Source organism: Atractosteus spatula, chromosome 2 (assembly GCF_055471065.1).
Source record: "Atractosteus spatula isolate fAtrSpa1 chromosome 2, fAtrSpa1.hap1, whole genome shotgun sequence".
In the NCBI taxonomy this organism is placed as follows: Eukaryota; Metazoa; Chordata; class Actinopteri; order Semionotiformes; family Lepisosteidae; genus Atractosteus; species Atractosteus spatula.
In genome coordinates, this window is record NC_142707.1 from 66,452,343 (window position 1) to 66,476,506 (window position 24,164).

Sequence of the window (24,164 nt, forward strand, 5' to 3'; positions counted from 1 at the left end):
TTTTTGTGGACTGTTCTGTTCTGGTTTGTTCTTTGTGTGTTCTGGACTGTGAGTAACTCTTCTTAGTGCACTTCTCGCTGTACTGATTGTATTGTATCGTATGTATTGTATTATTATTATTGTATCATTCGTTACACTGTGGCTGTGTTGTCTGTGTTAAGCTGCTGTTGCACTGCAATTTCCCTCACAGGATCAATAAAGTATCTATCTATGATGAGATACCTGGATCAATTATTAACTAAATTTGTGCGGCTCAAATTGCTTCCTGTACTCTGCCATTTATCTTATGTTTTTATCACATATGAGAAGAATTTTAGCAAGCTTACATTTAGACGCATGTAAACGTGTGTAATTTCAAACTGTACGAGACCATGCCTGGCACAGATGGAGACAGAGTGAACCAGGGCTAAAACAGACCCCACTGACCCTTCTGAATAATGCTCTTATGTTTTTTTTTTACCACAAAAAGAAGATACTTCTATGTCTTGGAAAACCTAACCCCTTACAGGAGCAACTGGGGATTGTAACTTCTCATACTTATTAATGGCAATGAGATAGCATCTCGTTTGCAATGGGACATCTTAACGATTCTAGTGAACGGTCAGTTTAGGCCAGCATCTTAAAATACCACCAGTTCTTACACAACAGTCAGAAATCACAAAGATCAAAAATCACGCTGCTGACATCTCAATTAGTTTCGGTAAACCCACTCTAAAGCTATGGAATATTCTGAATAAAAAAAATATTTTAAGCAAAGTGCAGTCTTTCTTTAGTTACCTTAAACAGACTGTTCCAGGCTGTGTAATCTATGCTTAGTAGAATTACACATTCAGCCTTCAAGGTTTGCTTTGTCCTTAATAGTACACCTGCATAATTCCCTTTAAGCTTTTGAGATGGAACCTAAGGCTACATAACGTAGTCCATTAGCGTAGTGCAGCTCCACCTAAGATTGCTCTTGCTGTTTAGGGCAATTTTCCTGTCATTAAAAGGTACTTGTTGGGCCTTTCTAAACAAATGATATAGTGGAAAAAACTGTTTCCCTATGGCACTAATCATTTTCGCAATCAACAGCAGGGACCCCAACAGGAACGCACTGCTCCCTTACTTACAAAAAACTGAAAAGAAACAATACCAGAAAAAAAAAACAAATACACCAGCTTGGAAATGTAATTAGGCACTAAGAAGCAAGACAAGCTAATTATATAAAATATTAATATTTAACAGGTTCATTGCACCAATTAAGGAGAAGTTGACTAAAGACTAATCTCAAGTGAAGCAGGTCCCCACACGTAGAAAAACAGATTGTCTGCATTTTGACTCCACGCACTTACTTATTTCATTATCCTGATTTTTAAATTGCCATTAAATATTGCCATTAACCCGGAACGATACTGTGTTAAAGTTAAATTGAGGGTTGTCAAACATGGCTGAAAACTATCTGTACGAGTCAATCTCCAACAGTTTAAGCCACTATGTGCAGCTCCAAAGAGGGCGGAGGGAGAAACCGGACTTTTCAGTATTTATATAATCCTGACCTTCTTTTCAACTTCAACGATGAAACAAAAAGAAGAGTAAACGGAGTATTCATAGAAATATCCTCAACCACTCTGTCGGGAAGGAACATGATCCGTGTTTTACTCTGGAATAATACACACAGTCGCTTGAGGGCGGATCCGTTGGAAACACGTGGTCAGGTGGTCAGCAGCTCCTGAGGGTTTCCTGGTTACTCCCTCTTCGGCGTGCACAGACTAAAGATATATATTTTTTTAATATCCACATATTCATGGATGGCTTGCCTTACACTAAACTGAGCCAAGCAACTGCGAGAACGGTTGTTTATGATGTCTTCAGCTGTTAACACTAGCCTGGATATCGAGGGTCGAGTCACCGGCCAGCCTGAACATTCAGGCAGCACAGCCGGGGACGTCGAGCGATTCGGGAAATGGGAATGCAGTTATGGATGCTTCTCGAAGTGGACTGTCCGCTCGGGGGACCCCTGTACCCCCCCTGAAGGAGCCGGCGCTCCCACTCACCTTTCAGGGTCACCCAGTACTGCTTCCACTTCCTGCGCGGGGCCAGCTCCAGCTTCCTCTCCTTGGGCAGCGTGACGAGGGGCTTGAAGCAGAGCCAGCCGGCCTTGCGCACCACCCCCTGCTCCTTCTCGAACAGCAGGTCCAGCTGCTCCAGCGAGCCCGCCGAGTCGCTGCTGGTCTCCTCCGTCTCCGTGGAGGGCTCGGGCCGCTCGGCGCCGCCGCCCCCGCCGCCGCCGCGCCCCGCCTCCAGCTCCCTCATGAAGTTCTCGTAGATGTTCTGGCGCAGGGCGGCGCCGGGCAGCGCGCTGGCGGACTCGCTGCGCGCCGGCGGGGCCTGGCCGGAGCCGGGCGACCACAGCAGGCTGGACCCCTGCGAGGGCGAGCTGGTGTCCGCGGTGAGGCCATCGATCCCGCTGTCGAAGCACTCGCTCGCGTCCTTGCTCTTGGGCTCCTGCAAGCCAGGGGGAGGGGGAGAGGTGAACAGACACAGTCGGGGTTCAGCGGAATGGCACTCCTGCATGTACTTCTCCCGCGTCTCAGCTGAGCCACGAATGGCTAATGAAATCAATCTTTAAAATAAGATCAGATCACTTTATTGGCCATATACAATTTCTTGTATAAGGAATTGGTCTTTTCGCATACCCCGGCTTGCTCTCCATGAGACACACAGTTTTCAAACTCTTGCAGTTGTCACATTTTGTTGCCTTGGGAGCAAACTCTACTTAATATAATCAACCGTAGTAAATACAGCTGTAAATACCGAGTTCACACTGAGGCATGACTCTTTGAAATTGATATTTGTTGAATACACAACCTACACCATGCATTCAAAGCAAAAACACACGATTCCATAAGTATTCAAAACCCTTAGTCGTGGGAAACCTTAATGCAGATGCACAAAATTACCTCGATGAGCCTCACATTAGTGGAGTGGCCTCTGTGTGCAATAGTAGTGGCTCACATGATTTTAGAATAAAATGTCACTGTGAGGATGCTTCATCAGACACCAAATTTCAAGCCAAGATTCAGTCACAACAACCCATTTTATTCTTGCTCAAGTCAGGGATAAAGACATTATAAAGCACAGATCAGGAGAATATTGAACAGTCTGTGAATATTCCTGGGAACAAAGTCTACTTAATCATCAAGTGTAATAAATGCTGCTGTAAATACCAAGTTAACAGGTCTCCTTACTTACATTATGCAATCAACATTTGTTTTTTGTCTCTTCAATTTTTGCCAACATTTGCTGCAACGTTTCTTATCGTTAGAAGTCTTCAGGTTGAGTATTTAGGTTTCAAATTTTTTTTAAAAAAATATGCGTGTATTATTTTGTAATTTCACAAGGTGGCACACAATAAGAAGGGTCAGAATAGTTTTACAGAGGACTGCATGTAACTAGACTTTCAAAAGTCATGCACCAGGGCCATAGGGAAACAAAACGGATTTCATGAAAACTACAGATGCAACATTACAATTGTAATTTGAATACTCGTTCTGAGGACGACAACAGAAACAGAGCAGGAAGGATCTGGCACGGGCAGGGCTGATTCTTTCCCTTACAAGAAGCTGCTGGAAATAATTTTTAAAATTCCTTTAAGTCCTACAAAGAGGCGGGCATTATTCTGCATCATCCCTTCCACGCCAGTAACAAGTTAACAAAAGAACACCTGTAAATTGTGAACTCTGGAAGCCCACTTAACCAAACAAGACGTGGAGTAAGCCCGTGAACAGGGGAATACTAAAGCATGAAAAGGAACTGAAATCGGATAGCCGAGTGCAATGCAACCAGGGCAAATGTGACTAGGCAGCCTTGCAGAAACTAAGGCATTATTAAGAGATACATATGGCATCAATCGTCTGGTCAGCTAACCCTAGCACTTTCAGAGCCATCAACAGAATGTAAACAAAAGAGCAGTAATTTAGCTAATAACGGCTGTAGACAGTTCAGTCACAGCTCTTATTTTCATTGTTACAAACAACATAATAGAATTTTTTTCTGGATTTGAAAGTATTGCGGAGTTTGTACTGAAAGTAGATGTCCCCAAAATAATATTTGGGAATCTCGGAGTGCACAGTCACTATTCATCTTATACGACATCCCTGTATTAAGTAACAGTTCCTTTTTTTGTTGTTGTTGTTGTTGTTGTTGTTGTTGTTGTCGTTGTTAAAAACATTCCAAGTGATTCCTTAAAGGTGGTTTAAACACCACCTCTAACGAAATAACAGTTTAAACGCTGATGATAAAGTGACTGGGGAGGCTTGAGCAGACTGAAGCTCCTTGCGGAGGAATTTTAAGTCTAACAAATTAATTTTAAAATGCACCGAGAAGCATGTATATGCGTTAAATTCTATTGTATATATTCAAATATTAATTTGATTTTTTTTATATATCTCCATATATAATAAACATAAGACAGCACAGATCTCCACTAAATTAAAAACTGCACATCAACTACATCAGATAAATATCTGATACAACAGATACTATGCCCTAACGGTTAATATTTTGAATCGTCACTAGCACGATTACCTTGACTACGTCACGAACAGAGCTTTGTAGAGCTTTCTAGCACACTGACTGCTTTCCACGCATTTAGGGGAAGTCCAGCTTCAATAATGACAAATGTACAAATCACCTTGAAGAAAGCTAGAACTTCTTGCCCAAGTTAAAACGTACTTTTTTATTTGTGAGACCGCCTATTGAATGCAGGTGTGCTGTTAGAATACTTCACTCCTCACCTAAAACCATTTTTTTTTTTTTACTTTCCTGAAAACGTGGAGTTCATTATACCGGGATAGCAACACAAACCATTAAAAGCAGATGTCCATACACAGGAATAACAGCAATTCATATATATTTTTTTCACCCACATCTTCTTATGTCAAAGATCATTAAGCTGTTATAAATCGGAGCCAGAAGATGTAAATCACAAAACAAACTTTAAAGCCCCGCTTTTATGGGCTTTAAATATAAGATCGGTCATAAAGGAGAAGAGACACTTCAACCCATCTAGGCCATTTCACTGTAGTTAGATAACCACCTAGAAACCTCTACTTATACCCCAAAAAAATCTTTTTCATCTTTGTTTCTTACTTAGCGCACTTTTTACGAGCACATTTTTACTCTGAGTGCACGCCGAGGCCCCAGAGCATGTACGGCAGCAGTAGGCCACCCCGGACCAGTGTTTCACAAGTTCCTCCACGCGACCACAAACGCACTGTCCCCTCTGGTTGCCGAGACCCCTGAAGGGCAAAAGAAAGTGAATACATACATATTGTGACAGACCATGGTGAGGGGGGTCTTTTCAGCCAGCGTCCCTGCTTACCCTGGCAAATACAGCAGGCTTGTACAAGTCCCTTCGGCTTTTCATTGCAAGACTGTCGGCGTTTTACATCCCGTGTGGAAGCTCTCTTTCCTAGCTTGTAGTGACGTCCTGTCTTCGGCAGCGTCACAGATCTAATTTTCAGAGCCCCGAGACACATCCCGGACAGCTGGTGCTATTTCATTGGCATTTGGCATACAGAAGCTGCTTTAATTTTCGGCTACGCGGCGCGCTACTGCCCCACGCGCGCTTCCACCCCAGGTGGGCCCGGCCAAAAACCTGTCAGGTTATCGCTTCTCTTTTAGTCTGCCTAACAAGCTGGGAAATTAAGTTGGTGTTTGCCAAGCAGAAACGAAATTCCCCGGGGCGTGAATGCTGTCAGTGATGTCCACTCGTGGGGCTGGGAGGTGGAACAGCGTCTTTAAAAAGCACGGTGCAGTTCTCACAACAGGAAAAAGTCGCCACATGCAGATGTTTGTACACAGTGCCTGCTCTGAATATTAGCACTATTTAAAAAACAGTTCGAAAATACAGATCAAGAATTCAATGCCAATGTGAAGTGCTGGAGGATTGGAAACGGCACCTTTTCCTTGGAACACCCATGACTAGAGGACGGTTTGCACAGCAACCCACCAGCATGAACGCTCTCCCCTGCAGGTATTAATACACAGCATGCAAACACAGCTCCCCCCTACACCTTCCCACTGAACACACACTTTTATATTTTTAAGCAGGTGTTCTGAACAGAGAAATTGTGCTATAAGGGCTGTGGTTAAAAAAAAAATACCATCAACACCACCGGAAGCATCAGCCACCTCACGGTCCGGTTCTCGGACACTCATGCACACTGCATGTGAGAAGCTGCGAGCAATCAAAGCAGATCTGTTATGCGTGCAGGAAAACCAGACAAGGAAAACAAAGAAAATGGGGAAATTCAATAGCAGAGCTCCTTTTCCCACAATTTAAAAAAATTGTAACTATTACGGAAATGTACTGTCTATCAAGTTCCCTTTTGAAACGAGCTATCTCGAGCATTCAGAAAATCCTGGTATGAGAAAAGCAGTCGGTTTTCGATAACAGACGTTTCCCCCCCCCCCCCTCGATAACAGAACATTTTTTGCATGCATTTGCATCTACATCTATCAGGCACTGGCTCCCCGAGAGAGAAAGCGCATTAGCGATTTCCCATTTTATTGCTGCTGCAAAACCAAGATGACCCGTGGCAATCTGACGGGCCGTGATACAGTATCTGTCATATCGGAAACCGTTTGGGGAAAAAGGGCCAGAAGAATCCACGTCTGGAGGGAAATAATTATAATGGAGAATTTACCGGCATATTCAGCCCGCCTTACACCGAAACGTGATGTCCCGTCCCTGTGTCGAGAATGTTTTGATCGGGTGGTCAGCCATTTTGAAGCGCGTAAATAGAGTCTCACCTGCAGTTTTCTCTTCTTTCGGCTCAGGCTCCCGGTCCAGTCACTGATGCGCCTCATGCGGCTCTTCAGGGTGTCTTTCTTGGCACTGCCCTCCACGATGGGCTTCGACCTCCGGCAGGGCAGGGTGTAGGAGGCATACTGCTTGGCGCCCGGGCAGTCCCCCTGGGCCGCCACATCGAGTGTGGACACGAAGGACGCACGGTGGCCGCCGCACGGCACGCCCAGGTACCGGCTCGACAGCTCCTTCGCGGCGGGGAAGGTGGCGGCCAGGCCGGCGTCCCTGTACAGGTCCTGGAGGGAAACCGGAGACGCACGCCGGCCGAGCAGCTGCTGGTCGCTGGGCGGGACCGCCTCTCCGGCGCTGGCGTCTGCGGTCCTGGCGGAGGAGGACGCGTTGTCCATGTCGCTGAGCTCCGCACCGTTGCCCCAGGGAGAGTCGTACCAGGAGCACTCCGAGCTCAGAGAGCTTCCTTTGCTAGTTCTCAGGCCCGCGTCCGCCGGCGCGAGGCTCGGCTCTGCCTCGGAGACGGCCAGGGAGTGCCTCCTGAGGATCTCTGGGTTGTCGGGCGGGGCCTGCGGCGTCGGGGAGTATTTTAGCAACTGCACAGGCCCGCCGGAGTCGTCCACGGCCAGCTTGTTGTTGTTGGTGTTGGTGAACTCCACCCGCATGGCGCCGTCGAACCTGCCGAGCGTTTTGATGAGCACCTTGGGGCTGCTCTTGTCTCCATCCAGGTCTGCCAGGGAAACCTTCTCGGGAGTCCCGTGTCCGTTCGCGACGTGGCCATTGCGCTCCCCGGCGGCTACGTAGTGATTTCCTGTCAGCTCGCCGCCGGCATAGGGAAAACCGTTCTCGGGCACGAGCAGGAAGTTGCTGGCTTGGCCGCCCCTGCTTGGCGGGCTCGTCCCGTGCTTGCTGCCGGCGCCGGTCTTCCCTCCCTTGGTCACATAGTCGTAATGGCGGGGGACGTACGGCTGGCCGCCCTTGTGCTGGGACAGGCAGCCCCGGGCCAGAGCCCGCGACTTGTACCCCGGACCTCCCGCGCCCCCGCCGCGGCCCCAGCCGTGAGGGGAGCGGGAGTGCTCGTCTTTCGCGTGGACGGCGCGGAACCGCAGGGAGCAGGCCTTCTGCTTGCCGGGGAGGATGAAGCCGCCGCCGCCGCCGCCGCCGCCGCCGCCGCCGCTCTTGGACCCCTGAAGGCTGTAGTGGCTGTCGGAGTTCCCCATTCTGATCTGCAACGGGAAGAGGACACGCTTGTCACGAGACACCTGGTCACCGCGGGAGGCAGCCATGTTAACAAAAAATCCTTACACTTATATAGCGCTTTTCTGGACACTCCACTCAAAGCGCTTCACAGGTAATGGGGATCCCCTCCACCACCACCAGTGTGCAGCCCCCACCTGGATGATGCGACGGCAGCCATAGTGCACCAGTACACTCCCCACACACCAGCTCTCAGTGGGGAGGAGAGCAGAGTGATGAGGCCAGTTCAGAGACGGGGATTATTAGGAGGCCATGACTGGTAAAGGCAAATCAAAAGACCTGGGAAATTTGGCCAGGATGCCAGGGTAACACCCCGACTCTTTTCGAGTACTTGATGTTAGCATCATTGTTGACCCGCCTCATCCAGGACGCCCCCCGTTTCGAAACTCGCCCTCGGGGAGACCGGTCAACTCCCAGGCCCCCCGGCACCAAAACAGCTTCTTCCACGTGGCATTCGCCCTGCCTAACCGGGACACATGGATACAGGACGCAGGGCGTGTGTAACTGCGGAGCTGTGCGTGGTCTTTGTGTGAAGTGTGCAGTACACCTATTATTGATCGTTTCTATGGTTTTGCATCAAGACACCTGGTCAGAATCCTTGTAGGCATGACGTACTCCGCAAATAAGGTGGCTGTGATTCTGATTCTGAGCGTCTCAAGAAGGAAAGCATAAACATGAAGAAAACATGAAGGTCTGGGAGAGGCTCATTTGCCTGTACTGTTCGCCTGTTTTCTGAAGTCGTACACAACATGCAGAAACCTGTAAAATACTGGCTTGAAATTACTGTTTGAAAATGTTATGCAGCATCAGCTAATTTAAAATAAAGGCAGGTTAAAGTCTGGTATATACTGTAGGTCATTACATTTATTAATACAAATATATTTATATAAAAGGATCAGCTTAGGTAAAAGTGTCTCTCAGCTACTCCCATTTTTGGATCAGTGAACAATGCTTAACTATTATTAAATATAACAAATACAAAATTTCGTTAGATGACATATATAGCTATATTGTCTAGACTTTTCATTGAAGCATCCATACACGTCGATAAACAAGCCTGAATCTCCATGGAAAGACATCTTCGGGTAGTTTAGTTAAATGTACAATATCATAATAAACGACAAGGAGTTGTGACCAGCTGTTTTATGTGCTTAACGGATGTTATGTGTGACAGGAGCATGGAATGAGTTCCAGAGAGACTAAAAGGCCTTTAATTAGCCAGAGATGTGCATGACCATCAAAGAAAAAACATTTCTCATTTCCAACAAAACAGAGGAACAGCCCAGAATGACACCCGGATCAGTAGCGCAAACTCTAAAAATAAAACATGGCTCAGAGACTTTTTTTTAAGCTTTTTTTTCTAAAAATGAACTGGAGCTGCAATACAACAAAACTGATAAAACATGAATGGAAACTGAATTCCTTACCAACGGTTGTCTCTGCTATCAGTAGAAATCCCACCAAACTGCATTGTCTGTACAACTACAGCAGTCCAGCCTCCTTAAGGTCATCTGAAAGCAGAAAGAAGAGGGTACGGTATGTGTAAAAAACATGCAAGACCAATGCTGCTTTCTACCGTACATCCAGGCTACAAACGGTCGCACACAAGGAAATCTACTGATATGTCACAATGACAATAGTGATTCTTTGCTTGTGGACCTTCAATCTGACAACCATAGTTAATGGATTAGGAAGCAGAGATTAAATTACAATTCTTAAATCTCTCCACTAGCAAGCAGTTTCTTTGTATGCTGGTTTTGAGTTCCTTCTGTTGGGATATAAAGGGCTACATGGGATGTTTATATCTTATTTATCACTAACATCACATACAAGGGCCCTGCATTCCCAGGACTAACAGCATATCTACAGTGTACCTAAAAAAACCCTTGTCCAGCTCCTTATTGTGAGACTCCCTCCTAAATTACCTTAGAGAGCCGTTATCTGTAATTTGTTTAAATCCTCACTCAAGATCCATCATCGAGCTGGATCTTTCACTTATGTGCAGTGTCCTTTGGCCACCCTCCTTTTTAAAAGGGGTACATTACTAGTCTATATCACATTTTCATTCAAGAAAATTCCTTTTTTTTAAAAAAAAAAAAAGGTACACGCAAGCTACATTTTTTCGTGCTCTGTAGCGCTCAGTGACGTTTGATCTGAGGGGCCGGGAAAGTTTTTAAAAGCAGCTTCAGTTGGCCAGTATTTGTTTTTGAACTCTGGAATCCCATGTAATTTTCATTTTTCTGTCAGCTGCCAAGTTGCGCCACCAATGAACGCCAAATAAAGCATCAGTTACAGCACTGCACTGCACTGCTATAATACTCTCCTCCACGGACTACGTAACCACCCCAAAAACTCTTTCCTGTACACATTTCATCTGCCTTTATATGGAATTAACTTGGCTCATGGCGAATACACCTACACCCCATTTCCATACAATTAAAGCTGATATCCCCCTGTAAGAGCATTCGAGATACAATGCAAAAATTCAGCTACAAAGGACTAATTGTGGGTGTTAAGAAAAATACAGGAAGCAGCCAAGAACAAGAACAGTAGCTACGTCTCGGCTTCTTTGACAAGAATAACAGCAGTGTTTTCTTAAACTGGGGCTGAGACCGACCACTGCCTGTTTCCACACCAGACACAGAAAAGACAGAGGCCGACTGAGTCGAGGGAGGGCACATTCCCAGCAGGCCTCATCTCTTCTACACGAGGCTGACGCAGTCGGGCTGGAGACACAGCTGGGAGACCTCTGGCCAGTCAACAGTTGCTTGCTCACTGTTCCTTATTGTGAGACTACTGTACCTCCCAAATCGCATCAGAGGGTTGTTATCTGTAATTCTGTTAAAACCCCACTCATGGATCTTTCTCTCCTGTAAAGTGTCCTTTGGAAACCCTCCTTTTAGGTGTTTACAATTAACCAGAGAAGGTGAACATAACAGAGACTAGACTCCGTCACTGGGCTAGTCCACGTAATATCCCAAGGACACATACAGTATATGAAGTTTTTGGTTTAATGTTAAACATTAATGAAAGCAGGATCCACAAGCACTGACACAAACATGCATTGAACAGCTAGCCTAAATCTGAAGTGCAGCTGAATTTCATTAAGGAAGCTGCTTCCCAAAGCCATCAAGGTGAAGTGTATAGAAGTCATATCTCTGACACTGCACAGGGCTCCTGAGGCTCTTAAGCAGCTTTCCTTACAGGCAGTGGCCTTCAGGGCCTTGGTGCGTGAGGACAAGACCTGTAGCAGACGGCTCACGTGGCCCTGCAGGTTGGCGACGCAGGGAATTTGAAAGACCGGAGCTGCTGCCACAGCCAGCCATATCGACCCTTAGCTTAGTCACAAGTGGCACAGAGACTCTAAAAAACACAACCTCTGCTTCATTCAGCTGTGGGAAGCAACTCCACTGGAGAAGCCTAATCTGTTCATGCTGACATTTGGCTTTGCAATAAAAGTGAAGTGACTGTTTAAACAAAATACACTCTAAAAAGCCTGAAAGTGGAAATCTTTCCAAAAAAAGCACCATAAAAATAGATGTACAGCATATAACACAAACAGAAGGTGAAATGACCAAATATGCCAGTCATTATTTTCGACAGAAAGGACAGTGGAATGAATATACAAAAACTACATCCCTTAAGCCAAGGGTTTTCAAACTTAATTCCTTGAAGGTCTGGTGTCAATTAAGTTATTTTATACTATGCTCTTATACACTGTATATACGCATATGAAGAATTTTCCTTAAGATCCTTAAAATTTTACAACTATTGGTCCAATTTAAAGCAAGGAGTATTAAAACTGAACAATGCACTAGTAAGACCTAAATTAGAATAATTTGTAATTGTGTACAATTTTAAATCACTTTATAGAAAAACAAAATTACTGCTCTAGAACCAATACGGACGGGAGCACTAGATTCATTCCTGGGCTTTAAAGGACCATCCAACACTGACAGGCTAAAATGCCTTAACACATTTTAGTCTGGAACTGAGAAGACTGTGAAGGGAACCCGATTCAAGTACTCAAATTCCTCAACGGCACAGACATGATCCTCCCCATATCAGCAAAACCAGAGGACACAAGTGGAAACTTCATGCAAGTTCATTTCAACCGAGAACAGGAGGTACTTCTTTACACGAAGGGTTGCGGGAGTGTGGAACAAGCTGCCCAGCCATGTTGTTGAAGCCAATACCCTGGCTTCTTTCAAGAAACAACTGGATGAGATCCTCAGATCAATTAGCTGCTAACTACCAAACTGGTTAAATACACCGGATGTCCTCCTTGCACTTGTAAGGGTTCTTATGTACAAAACATGCACGTCGTTAAAGATCAAACCTATGAAACGCCTCACAGCTTGGTTAGAAGTATTACAATAATAATGGAGTTAAATTAGATTAACAGAAAACTTCAACCTTCCAGGAAAAGAGTTTGAGACTCCTGCCTAAGCTTAATGATCAACATAATAAGCTATTTAAAAGGGGAAACATTGGGGAGACGTCTCAATGGGTTCCGACATATCAGCAGCCTCTGGGAAAAGCCAAAAGTCACCAGGCAAGTACTGTGTGGACGACAACTTTTGAGCCACTTTTTGTCTGTGCGTCGCCTCCACCTTACGCTGTGACATGCGCTAATAAAAGCATATTGTGCGTGTTGCATCACACTTTTGTTGAGCCTTCGTATGGGCCATCTGCCGTTTCTGAAAAGCCGCCCGTAACCGCTGCCCTGCATTCTTGAGAGCTGCTACAAGGCTGGAAGTGGGTCTTGCTGCAATCAACCCCTTTGTTTAGTCTCCCTCTTGCCCAGAATACTTTGACTGCCGGAGCCTCTTGCTCTATTACAAGGACATGGTTTTCGGAAATATAAATATACAAGGCAATTAAAAATTCCTCCTTTTGTTTTTTTATTTTTGGGGGGGGGGGGGTGCAATGCCCTCGATTAAGCGAGAGAGAAACTAATGCAGTCAAGCAGCAATTAAGTCTTTAAAGACTCCTATGATGCACAGCCTGTAGCCTATAAACCCAAGACTGCAGTAAAGAAAAGCAGGCTTACCCGTAACTCAAGGCAGCACACCTCTTTAATAATAATAATAATAATAATAATAGCTTACACATATAAAGCGCTTTTCTGGACTCTCCACTCAAAGCACTTTACAGGTAATGGGGACTCCCCTCCACCACCACCAATGTGCAGAATCTACCTTTACAAACTGATGCCCAGCTGTATGGTGAAACAACCCTGAAAGGCCACTTTTATTGATTTTTTTTAAAACGGAGCACCTAAAATTGCTCACTTTCCAATGGCAATATCCAGTACTGCTCTACACCATGGTATTGTTGACGCATTAGGTCAAAGCTTTCGGCAAGTATGAAGTCTATAAAGCTCACTGCGATTTAAAAGTGCTTTTTAAGCCTTTGTGCAATTAAATTTAGTATAACAATCACTTCTCAGCAGCAGTGGCCTTCATCTACCAAACACAGAAGGAAGTCAAGAATCTGTAGGTTTTCACAAGGAATTACCACTTACAGCCTCGACACGTTAAAAAATATCACAGAGCTGGACAGCTTAGCTAAAACATGCGGATTGGTTTGCTGCCATCCCACCCTCTGCCTCGCTGCTGAAAAATTATAAACCATGAACAGTGAAAAAAGCTTTTTTTAAATTTTACCCATCCTGGTGAGGGCTGACTATTCTATTTATTGCCGTGCACTTCTTGACCTCATTCTCAACATGAGACTAAATTAAGCACCGCACCGACAACCAGCAGGGACAACGCTAAGTGCAAAAAAGAAATGACAAAGTTTCAGACACATGAGGGATAAACATGTATATATCCTAATTCAAAATTACAGGGATAACGTGTATTCATTCAGGAACCAACTAGTAGGAATATTATCTACACAGTACAACAGGATTCTGAACTAAAATTGTTTATTTTATTCTGACAAGTGTCTTAAAGTCATAGTTTTCATTTTGTTCTATGATCTTGGCTGCCTTCCTGAAAGTGATTCACATTGCCATCACAACACAGCTCAGTAAAAGAGAACACAAAACACTTCAGACTAAAAAGCAAAATAAAACCCCCCAGACAGAGTTCAAATCTTGTCCTTCCACCAAGTACGACAGGGGTAGAGTGGGAACAGGAAAGCATAAGGAAAATAAAAACAGACTCTGCTCCGAGGAGCCTAAATCACATTCAGTTAACAACATAACTCCAAACTGCTGCTAATAACAAACCGTTCTTCATATGCTCAAAGAGGGTTAAAAAGCAAAAGCAAACAGGCCTCGTTAAACATTGTAAGCTGCACTCCCTTGACAAAACAGGTCCATCACAATGAGTCCACTACAGAAACACAGCAGCAGATGAAAGAAACTTGTATTCTGTAGAACACACGCACACAAAACATTCGTTTTCTCTCCGACTATGCTAAAATAACATGGTGTGGCAAATAACACAGGAGCCAAACAAAGGAAACGGCTCATTTCCCTGGGGGTCTCAGAGATCCAGAGACTCTGCTACTCCACACCTGTGCAGGGGATAAAAAGCAGCCCTGTGAAGTTTTTTCCCCCCTCTTAAACCCACGTAAGAAAACTAAAAACAAAAGCAAAGCAAAAACAATCCTTACCTCTGTTCAGGGCTTTAATCTATCAGCCATTTGAACACAAACGCACGAGAAGAACTTAGTGCTCTCTGATGTCACGCTGGATATTTTAAGTCTCTCTAACACAAATGCACAGAGACTCCCTTCACAAGCCCAGAAGGTCGCTGCCTAGCAATCTTCAAAAGCAAAACCATTAAGAGGAAAGAGAGAGAGGGAGAGAAAAGCCTGCATTCTGGTAGGGATGTATTTTTATGTGCTAGCTACACCCTCTGAGTGTAGAATTTTTTTCCACTGGTGGAACAGGGTGATGCAGGCTTAACCAAAGTGGTTTTCCATGGTCCGCCTGAAATGATTAGCCCAGACAGCCTGCCATAATGCCTCCGAGTCACCAGGGAACACACTATGACTGGGCTCTTGTTTGACCCTGCATGCCACAATTACCACGAGAGAACTCAGGAGGAAGGTAACCACTGCCCTGACTGAATGAGAGAAAGTGGGGGGGTTTACTAACAAGAGGGCTGCTGCTGTGCTCACCGTTTCCAACTAATTAAGGCGAGAGGAAAGACAAAAGGTGAAGGTCACGTGCATTCTGCCAGACTTATGACTGCTAAAAGGACCAAATGTTACACAGGCCAGGTCTGCCTCGTGTCCTTGTTCAAAGCCTGAAAAACACACGCTTCACTCTAAATTGCATACAAGAGGAGGCGTGGAAGTCAAAATTTAACTTTAGTCAGCAGTGTGGAGCAGTGGCTGGGGCTGTGGACGTGTCGCTGGAAGGTTGTGGGTTCGAATCCTGGCTGGGGGACTGGTTCTATTACAAGGTACTTCAGTAAAGGGAACCCCAAGTCCACACTCGATATAACTTAATGCCGAACAATGTTGCCAGTTCACAGCTGAAGACAGACCAGACTGTTTTGACAGTTTGTAGGCCCCCTTTCGAGTTCACAGGGGGAGTTAAACAGAAGCGTGGAAGACCAGACGCAACAATGAGACTTTCTTCTTTAAAGGATTTTCTAAGTTACACTAATTCGAACAGGACAAATTTGTTTCAGTACAGAACAAAAAACAAACAAAAAAATGTATGAGTTCACTTATGAAAAGGCCAAATGAGCTCTGATTCCACTAACATTGATTCAATTAAAATGAATGATGAGGACTTGCGTAAAAAAAATTCTAAAAAACCAGAGTTAGGAGTACTGCAATTATCAAACATGAATGCCGGGCCCCTTTGGAAAATCAAAGCGACTATCTTTACCCATGTATTTAAAAGTCCCAATTTTTATATGAATGCTACTTCATAATTCATCCAGCTCGATTATCTTCACCTAAAACAATCGTTTTATACCTTACTGTATCATAGCTCATGCTAATTCCTAAACTGACACCTGATGGAAACGGACGCCTTTTCTCAAAAAGCTCACAAATATTTTGCCCCATACCTGACAAAGACAACACTTCAGCGAGCAACAGCACAGCATGGACAACAACACCCCAACAGAGGGCGCTCTCACTGCTCGAATTAAAAAGAATGACGTTTCAGCGTGTTTCACAATTTTTTTTTTACAACAGGACAACAAAGGAAGCCCCCCTCCACTCCCCCTTTTTAACAAAAGGAGCACGACACACACAGTCCTCTGGCTATCAAGCTTCAAGCACTCCAAATCCATAACAGACGGGTCTCCCTGGCATTCCGGTTATGGTGATGAGATGGCTATGCAGGCTAGCCCATGGCCAAAAACACTGGCTAATTTGAACACTTTCACACTTTAGCGCTTTCCCCCCAAAAACACAGAATCGGCAATCTGGAAAAAAAATGTCCAAAATACCCATCCTCAGGACGGTAAAAAAAGAAATCATGTTTATTTTCAAATTCGGGGTTTTTTTTGGAAGAATTGCAACATACTGCAATCACCAAAGGCCAGTTTAAGTAAATCATGTTTATTTTACACTTGGAAGTAAACGATTTAAGTAATCTGGATGTGATCCTTAAACTGACCCTTGAAATGAAACTGAGGATGTTTACTCTATGTTCTAGCCCAGAACGGCCCAAATTTCATGTTATAAAACAAAACCAACATAAACCAAACTAAAGTGTGGAATATCAGTCCATAATAAAGAACAGTGATTGGGCTCTTGCAACACCGGTTACCAAGCTGAACACACAATGAAAAACTCCTCCTTTTCATTTAAGAAAAGGCAAAAGTAGTGAGGTGGATCTTTGGATGAACACTAACTTAACACTTTGACATTGATAAACTGATCATCATGACAGGAACTACACTGTGGTCTTTGTTGACCTCTTACAATCATACAGCACACTAAACCTAAACTTCCCTGTAAAAGCAAGCAACTCACATCGCTGCATTTCACCAACTGCATTTGAAATGTGTAAAACCCACCGGCCTGATCTATACGCCTTTCTATAACATGAACGGATTACTATAACCGTGTGAAATATGATTCACGGGCCACATTTCACACTTTGCTTGAATTAGTGTACAAAGCCAAATCACAATAAGGCATCTGCTCATAAGCCTAATTTCTCTCAGTTACCAGGTCCTTACAGCAGTGCACTCAAAAGAAAATAACCCATCAAGGTTCTGCATGTTGAGCCAGGAGGCCAAAAAAAAAAGCACCCAGTGGCATGATCCATACATATTTATGAAGAGCAGGTGCTTCCTCCAGACAGTACAAAACACATTAGCACTCATTAAGCCATTCAGTAACCAAATTAATGGCTTCAGTGGTTATTTTAGAATATGAAGAAAAAAAAAGAGGCTTTTCATGGCAACACTTTTAAAGGCTCAATGTTTTAATCTGATATTTTGATTACTTAAGGGAAATTGTGTTCTGTCTATAATTCATGAATAAACACTGCCCCACTGACCAGATTTTTTCCATCTCTGAAAAATTTAAGTTTTCATGTTGTGAGCCTGCATGTGCCAAACAAGAAAATCAGCAGTCAGCTTCCGCTGAGGCAACACAACAGTCCAGCCACTCCCTGATAATTAGCACCCATAAAAACTGAAACTTTATTACTGCCCCGAGATAGAGCAGTAATTGTACCATTCACAGAAAAAGACCTGGCTTCCCTGCAGGGGATTTTACAGTAAACTTCAGGAGCAGAGTGGAGCCCTACAGTAAATAAAAACGAGACTCCACACATAGCTCACCTATACAGCACTGTATAAACAAAACTAGCATACCCACGAAGACACTCACTAACAGGGCCTAGATCTCATAAAAAACTACTTTACTATCTGTCTGGGGAGATAAAAACCCACCAGCCCTTTAGAAAAGCCATGAGTACCATCACTGCAAGGAGACTCCAGCCACGCAAAATAACTGTAGTCAGAAACTGGATTCGACTATATCCACACAAAACCCTGCCCCTCATTGAGGGCAGGGAGGGGGACTACACATTTCAACGAGGACTTTAGTAACCAAGTCTTGCTCTGAACCATTAACTGAGAGCTATTTATTATTTCTCCTCTCTGGTTGCATAGCTGAAGCTGGAATACAGCAAATAAACAAGATTGAGTTTTCTGCCAAGCAGTCATATTTCAGATGTTTAAAATCTGGAAACGGACCCAGAGTGGACAGGCGTTCTAAGGCATGAAGGTGCTGCTTTTTCTTTCCAGCACAAACCTGAGAGATTTTGATTCTCCCCTGTACACCGCCCGGCAACTCCCAAATCCGTTGGAAATTCTCAATTGTCTCTGCCTTTCAAGAAAGAATACTGAGAGCAGATTACCGTTATTGAGATTGTTGTTCATTTAGCAAGCAGTAGCTGTGGCTACACGTGGCTCCCCAAAATAGCATAATACAGAAAACAAAACTCAAGCTAGATGTCTTTCTGTTCAAGTCAATAAACCGCAATACTCCAACCACCACACCTATGATATGCATAAACGCATGAAGGCAGACTCCAGTCTTCAAAAACAGGTTCCTTAATTGTAACCTACCTATTTCAACACAGACACCATGTGTGCGGATGTATCGGTTACTTCCTACTTCTTTTGTGACTCTTCATCACAAAAGTAAATCCATTCAACTCTTCTCCTTTCCCTCCCCAAGCTCTCTTTTCCACAACAGTCCATCTCCGTGAGAGGATCTGCACGAAAGCGCAACAAGCTTTCATTGGGATTTTCACCACAAGCAATCCAGGGTGCTCAGAGGGACACAGAAGGATTCCTAGCCGGGAGATCCGACCAGATATTTCAGACTGCAACAAAAGACCGTCCCTCCCAAAACAAAAGTTTCTTTTCCAATCTGTTATTCCTCTAACACTGGATACCCAGTATTTATCTCCACAAAGTTTGACGTCCAAAGAAGAAAAAAGTCTCGAGGCAACTAAAAGGCTCTGAGCCGACGGCTCTTTAAAACCCTTTTGTGCTTCCAGTGTCCTTTTGTGAAAACTATTCCGAGAGACAGAGGAGAGGAAATCCACACCTACAGCTACCAAGGATATTAATCAGCTCCCAAGGGTCCTGTCAGCCACTGGCTCAAGTTCACTTCACTTGACTCTGCACAGACTTTTTTACTGTTTTTTCTTACCAGTCAGGATACTAAGCCAAAAACATCTTGCAGGATCTGAAAGCCGTAAAAGTGGATTCTAATTTTTTCAATTCCCGTCCTGGACGGAAAGAAAGAGACTACTTTTTTCAAACACGACCAAAACAATGATTTCACAGAACTCGCACCATTTCTTAACAATAAATATACAGTACAATGCTTTTTTTTAAGAACTAAATACTTCTAAAATGAGTTCCTAAAATAGCCTCATTTTACAGCTTTGACACTGACCTCGTATTGTGTCTTTCCTAGAGGGTGAAGGAGCTGACCGCGATAACCTATGTGCTTATCAAGATATAGCTCAATATAGCATCCTTGCGCTGCAGTAACACACAGAAAACAGAAAGAGTTTAACATTAAAATCCTTTGGCATGAACACATGCTACATGTCAGGTATTCATGTTGGACAACTTGACTGACGGTACTCTCTCGTCGGTCTCCTCTCTTCAGGTTTTCTTGAAAGAGAAAAATATTCCTGTTCTATTGGTATTTCTATCTTTCTTGTCCACCATTGAAGATACTTGATTTGCTTGTTGCATATTTAAAGCTTAGCCATACAACAAGCAAGACACATCTTAAGTGGTGTTACTACAAGCAAAGGTCCCATCAACACAAAATAAGTCCAGCTGACATCCATACATCCACCTCCTAACAGCTTAATGCAGGTCAGGGCTGCGGGGAGCTGGAGCTAGAGCCTATCCTGGCAAGTCAGGGGGACAAAGCAGGCTACCCCCTTGACACAAGAACCAGTTTAACCTACCAGTATGTCTCCAGACCATGGGAGGAAACCCATGTGGGAGGAAACATGGGAACTGAACCCAGGGCACCAGCACTAACCAATGCGCTGCCGTGCAAAGGTTCTTTTTATCATGATTTCTTTATTGCAGGCACACTAGGCCAAATCTCCTTGCAGCAAAACCGCTGCGTCCGTAGTGTGAGGGACAGACTTCGCACTTGGTGTGGCTCATCGCAGCTTCTGCCTGCCCGTTATCCGCCTCACTCCCAGATCTTATCAACACGGTACCGCGCGAGCTGCTCTTTTCCCTGGCCCGCTTTCCGGGCTGTCCGTTTCCATTCCGCCTGGCGCATCACGGACACTGCCGGGTCCTGACCAGTTTTGTAGTATGTGAAATACTACGCGAGCTTCTGTGCTCCTTCTGTCCACTTTCAGAGGAATTCGTTTAGGACACGAGAGACCCTAAACGGGTTAATGTGTTCTCAAATTGAATAAGAACTGTTCCATTAAATGTTACATAGCAGCCTGCCAGTCCGTTTTAGCGATTAAATCCAATGATTAATACAATTAGCTCTTGGTCCAGTTGTTGACATAAGATGCTTGTTAGTGATGAATTAGTAAGATCCTACAATCCATCAGTGAACTGTCCAGCTATACAACAGGAGGTATGTAACAGCTGCTAACAAAGACAAAATAGTGAAGACTAACAGCACAGGGGATAAATGAATCCTGCCAGAGAAAGCGCTCTAATCCTTCCAAGAGCGCAATAATCAAGCAATAGTGTACACAGCAAACAAATACCTTTTAACTTCCCCCTTCCAAACAAAAATAAAACGAAAAGCACGCTCTGCTACAATGTTTTGTACGGGTCTCAGATTCAAACTCAATTACGTTTCTGAATTGATGTTGGCTGCGCCGATCCCCCAGTCCTTGTCTCGGAGGATGGTATGTAAAAAAGGCTACATTCAATTAGGCTCCCTTTTCCATTTATTATCTCACTGAGAGACATTCTTAGAAGTCCTGTCTTTTCTTAAGGAGTCAGACGCACAAAGCGCCAAATTATGCAATATTGTCCCCCAGAGAGCAGGGTCACACCTGCCACCCTGCTGCACAAAAAGGGACAAGAGCCTCGTGCAGCCAATTACTTTCCCTATCCAGATGCTCCTCTGGCGTCCTTTTGGCCTGGGCTATTCATCACGAGCCGGCAAATTCATCATACAGGAATTCCTGAGGAGTGCCGCCGCAGTCCGGAAACAAACTGTGTACAGTCAGATTCTCATACACACGCTGGACTTCAGCACAGTTCGGTGAGGCTCTGGAGCTCTCCTCCGCAACAGCCAACAGACAGAGCTGCTACAGCACAACCAAGGCTTAAACAACGACTGGATAATCTGAAATGCTTTAACAACCCCTTTGAAAAAAACCTAAAGGGGTTTTTAAGGCAGTCATATTATCCACTGCCTTAAAATATTTGATAGCGACTCAACTAGAATTGAAACACGGACGGATATTTGTTAAAAAACAAAACAAGGCACAAGACAATGTGAAGTAGGAGCCCAACTGAACCATGAATGACACAATCTGCGTTTGCTGCGAGAGGGAGATTTCACACGATGAGCTGAGCGAAGGATCAGCAGGCAGAGCCTTTCTTCAGCACACAAAGGGCCGGGTGTGTGACAGCTGCCATGAGACACAGCTTCAAGAATCACACTCCACCACAGGACTTCTTTAGAGAGCCTCGTCTCGGGGGGTAAAACATCTCCTACAGTGACAAGCTGGGAGATTAACACCATCTGGGTCGCTTGGTTGATAGCATGATAACGAAACGTAATGATTCAGGGTGTTTTTTTTTTTGATGACACGTTACATGTCTGCGGAGCGGTGGCTCTGTGGCTAAGGATCTGCACCTGTGGCTGGAAGGTTGCCGGTTCGTATCCCGCGGCCGGCAGAGGAATCCTACTCTGTTGGGCACCTGACCAAGGCCCTTAACCCCAACTGCTCCAGGGGTGCCGTATAATTGGCTGACTCTGTGCTCTGACCCCAAGCTTCTCTCTCCCCGTCTGTGTGTCTCATGGAGAGCAAGTCAGGGCGAAAAGACAAATTCCTAATACAAGAAATTGTATACGGCCAATAATGTGATCTTATCTTCTCAAAAGACGAGACGTTGTTGTACACAAATGATTCAGAAGGCTCTAGATGAAGATGCAAGCAGTCGAGAATGGAGCAGAGTCAAGATCATCAAATCCACTAAACCTAACGCTCTTTTGTTTTCCTGCAATTTCCAGACGGTCTAGGAAATTTTTGTACCTATCAGGACAAACGTGAACATCTGGGGCATTTTATTATTTGATAATAATAATACAGGTCAAAGTCAAGGTCACTGCTCCTACCAATTCAGCACTATGCTGGTGCACTGCACACGCTGAGAGCTTCTCTTCCAGCCTCCACCACAATAATGAAATCCCTAGAGACTGACGCACAGGGCCTCCACTGGAATGACAGCGATGCCAAAATGAAGTGGATCCTTCAGTTTTGGCCCTGCCGTTGGGCGATCATTTCAGATGCTTGCACATCTATACTCTGGTGACCCACTGGGTGCAGAACGGATTTGGGTGGTTTTGGGTCAACACGGATTTTATAACACCGTTCCCCTTTTAATGGTGGCCGCCACCTCTGTGCAGCTTTGAAGCCCACATTTGTGCAACGCCGCATATGCAAACATCAGACGGGTCCCGTTTACTCTGCAGCATAATATTAATTTGAGCTTGTGAGGCGACACACACAGGATTTTTCTAACTCTGTGCATAAACTCAGAGCTGTCCCACAAGCCAATAAGCAAGGTACAGCAGTCATGGCAACGCCTATGCTTAGAACAAATACAAAGTTATGTTGTTGAAACCAATACCCTGTCTTCATGCAGATCCCCTCCAGTTAACTACCAACTACAGAATCTGCTTGATGGCTCGAATGGCCTTATCTCATTTGTTACTGTTCTTAAGCTAACAGAGCACCCCTATGCAGTCGTCTCCTTACAAAATCAAATAAAGGACAACGAGGACATTTTATGTCTTGACGTTGGTGCTGTTTCTAAAGAATTTGTTTTGCCCAAGTTTATTCTAGAACGCTAACATTTCTAATTTTAAATAAAACAGCATTTAATCCTAGGGTAAGTTACAGGTTACATAAAGTCACCTTACAAAAAAGACCAACCGGCATGTTTATCAAACCTGTGTGTCTAGATATGCCCATATACATCAGGCGAACATTGACTATGTGTGGAACTGCAGTGTCCGCCTTGAAAGTCTGCGAGCCGCAGACATTCAAATTTCGGACAAGTAAAACTGAGGCCGTGCAAGCCTCAGAAAGCTCAAGGAGTACCTCGCCGATACACATGAGGAAGCGCCGTTTTAGTTGTTTTTTTTAAACTTCGCTGGTATTAAGAACATTCCTGGCCTGTCTGTATAAACCTCCAAGTCCAAAGCCATGGGAATCAAGGGAAATATCTAAGGCCTCGCTGCCCGTTCGGAGACAAAAATAATCTCTATAGAAACGTTTACAACCCTACAGCTACTGAAGGCAAAGTTCCTCGGCCAGTATTTGGCATATCGCCACAACGCTGCTCCATGTAATACTGCTGACAAGCACTTTCTCTTAAGGTGAGAGGTTACACCGAGAAAGCCCTGCTGTCTCGCTCCTTGTGCAGCAGGGTGGAACGCCTTCCTGTGGTGTTGTTGTTGTTGTTTGGCCCTGCTGATTCACACACGGCTGGCTGAATTTCCAATCAGTCACCTCCTTCCTTATCGGGCGCGTGACTGAGCCGAAGGGGGGCCCAGCAGCCCGCTCTGCAGCGAGCGCGCCCTCGTGTCTACTTTGCTATCGCCCTCTGGTTTTTGGTTTTCAGGAAATGATGCGCACGGCTGCACATCCCCATCCACCGCGAGAGATGACGGGCAGGAGCAGCTGGTAGCAAAATCACGTAGCTTATCTCGGAGGAACAGCAGAAGTCCAGAGGTTTAAGGTCTTGGAGACTCAAGAAATCAGATTCCACCCACCCGTTGTTAAAGCTAAGAACCTGATGGGTTTTGGTGCGTCTGTGTGGGTTTGTGTATCCTGGCCAGGTGCTCAAAGGATGCTGCAGGCAAATGAGAGCTGACAGGGATGGTTAGAGAATCGAAGCCAAGAGCTTGACTAAAC

General features: G+C 44.7%; 2 protein-coding genes across 2 annotated transcripts in view; both read right to left on the reverse strand.

Moving 5' to 3' along the window:
* Positions 1 to 8,019, reverse strand: part of LOC148840091 (rho guanine nucleotide exchange factor TIAM2-like) — a 60,181-nt gene extending 52,162 nt beyond the window's left edge. The window contains exons 1-2 of the mRNA XM_088909424.1: positions 6,796 to 8,019; positions 2,034 to 2,484 (exon numbers count right to left, since the gene is read on the reverse strand). Of these exons, the coding sequence (XP_088765550.1) occupies positions 2,034 to 2,484; positions 6,796 to 8,019 (1,675 nt within the window). The remainder of the gene's footprint in view (positions 1 to 2,033; positions 2,485 to 6,795) is intronic.
* A 1,481-nt stretch (positions 8,020 to 9,500) lies between these two features.
* The window catches only part of scaf8 (SR-related CTD-associated factor 8), a 91,223-nt gene continuing 76,559 nt past the window's right edge, over positions 9,501 to 24,164 (reverse strand). Inside the window, exon 21 of the mRNA XM_088909429.1 lies at positions 9,501 to 9,567. The gene's annotated coding sequence lies outside the window, so the exon portion shown is untranslated. The remainder of the gene's footprint in view (positions 9,568 to 24,164) is intronic.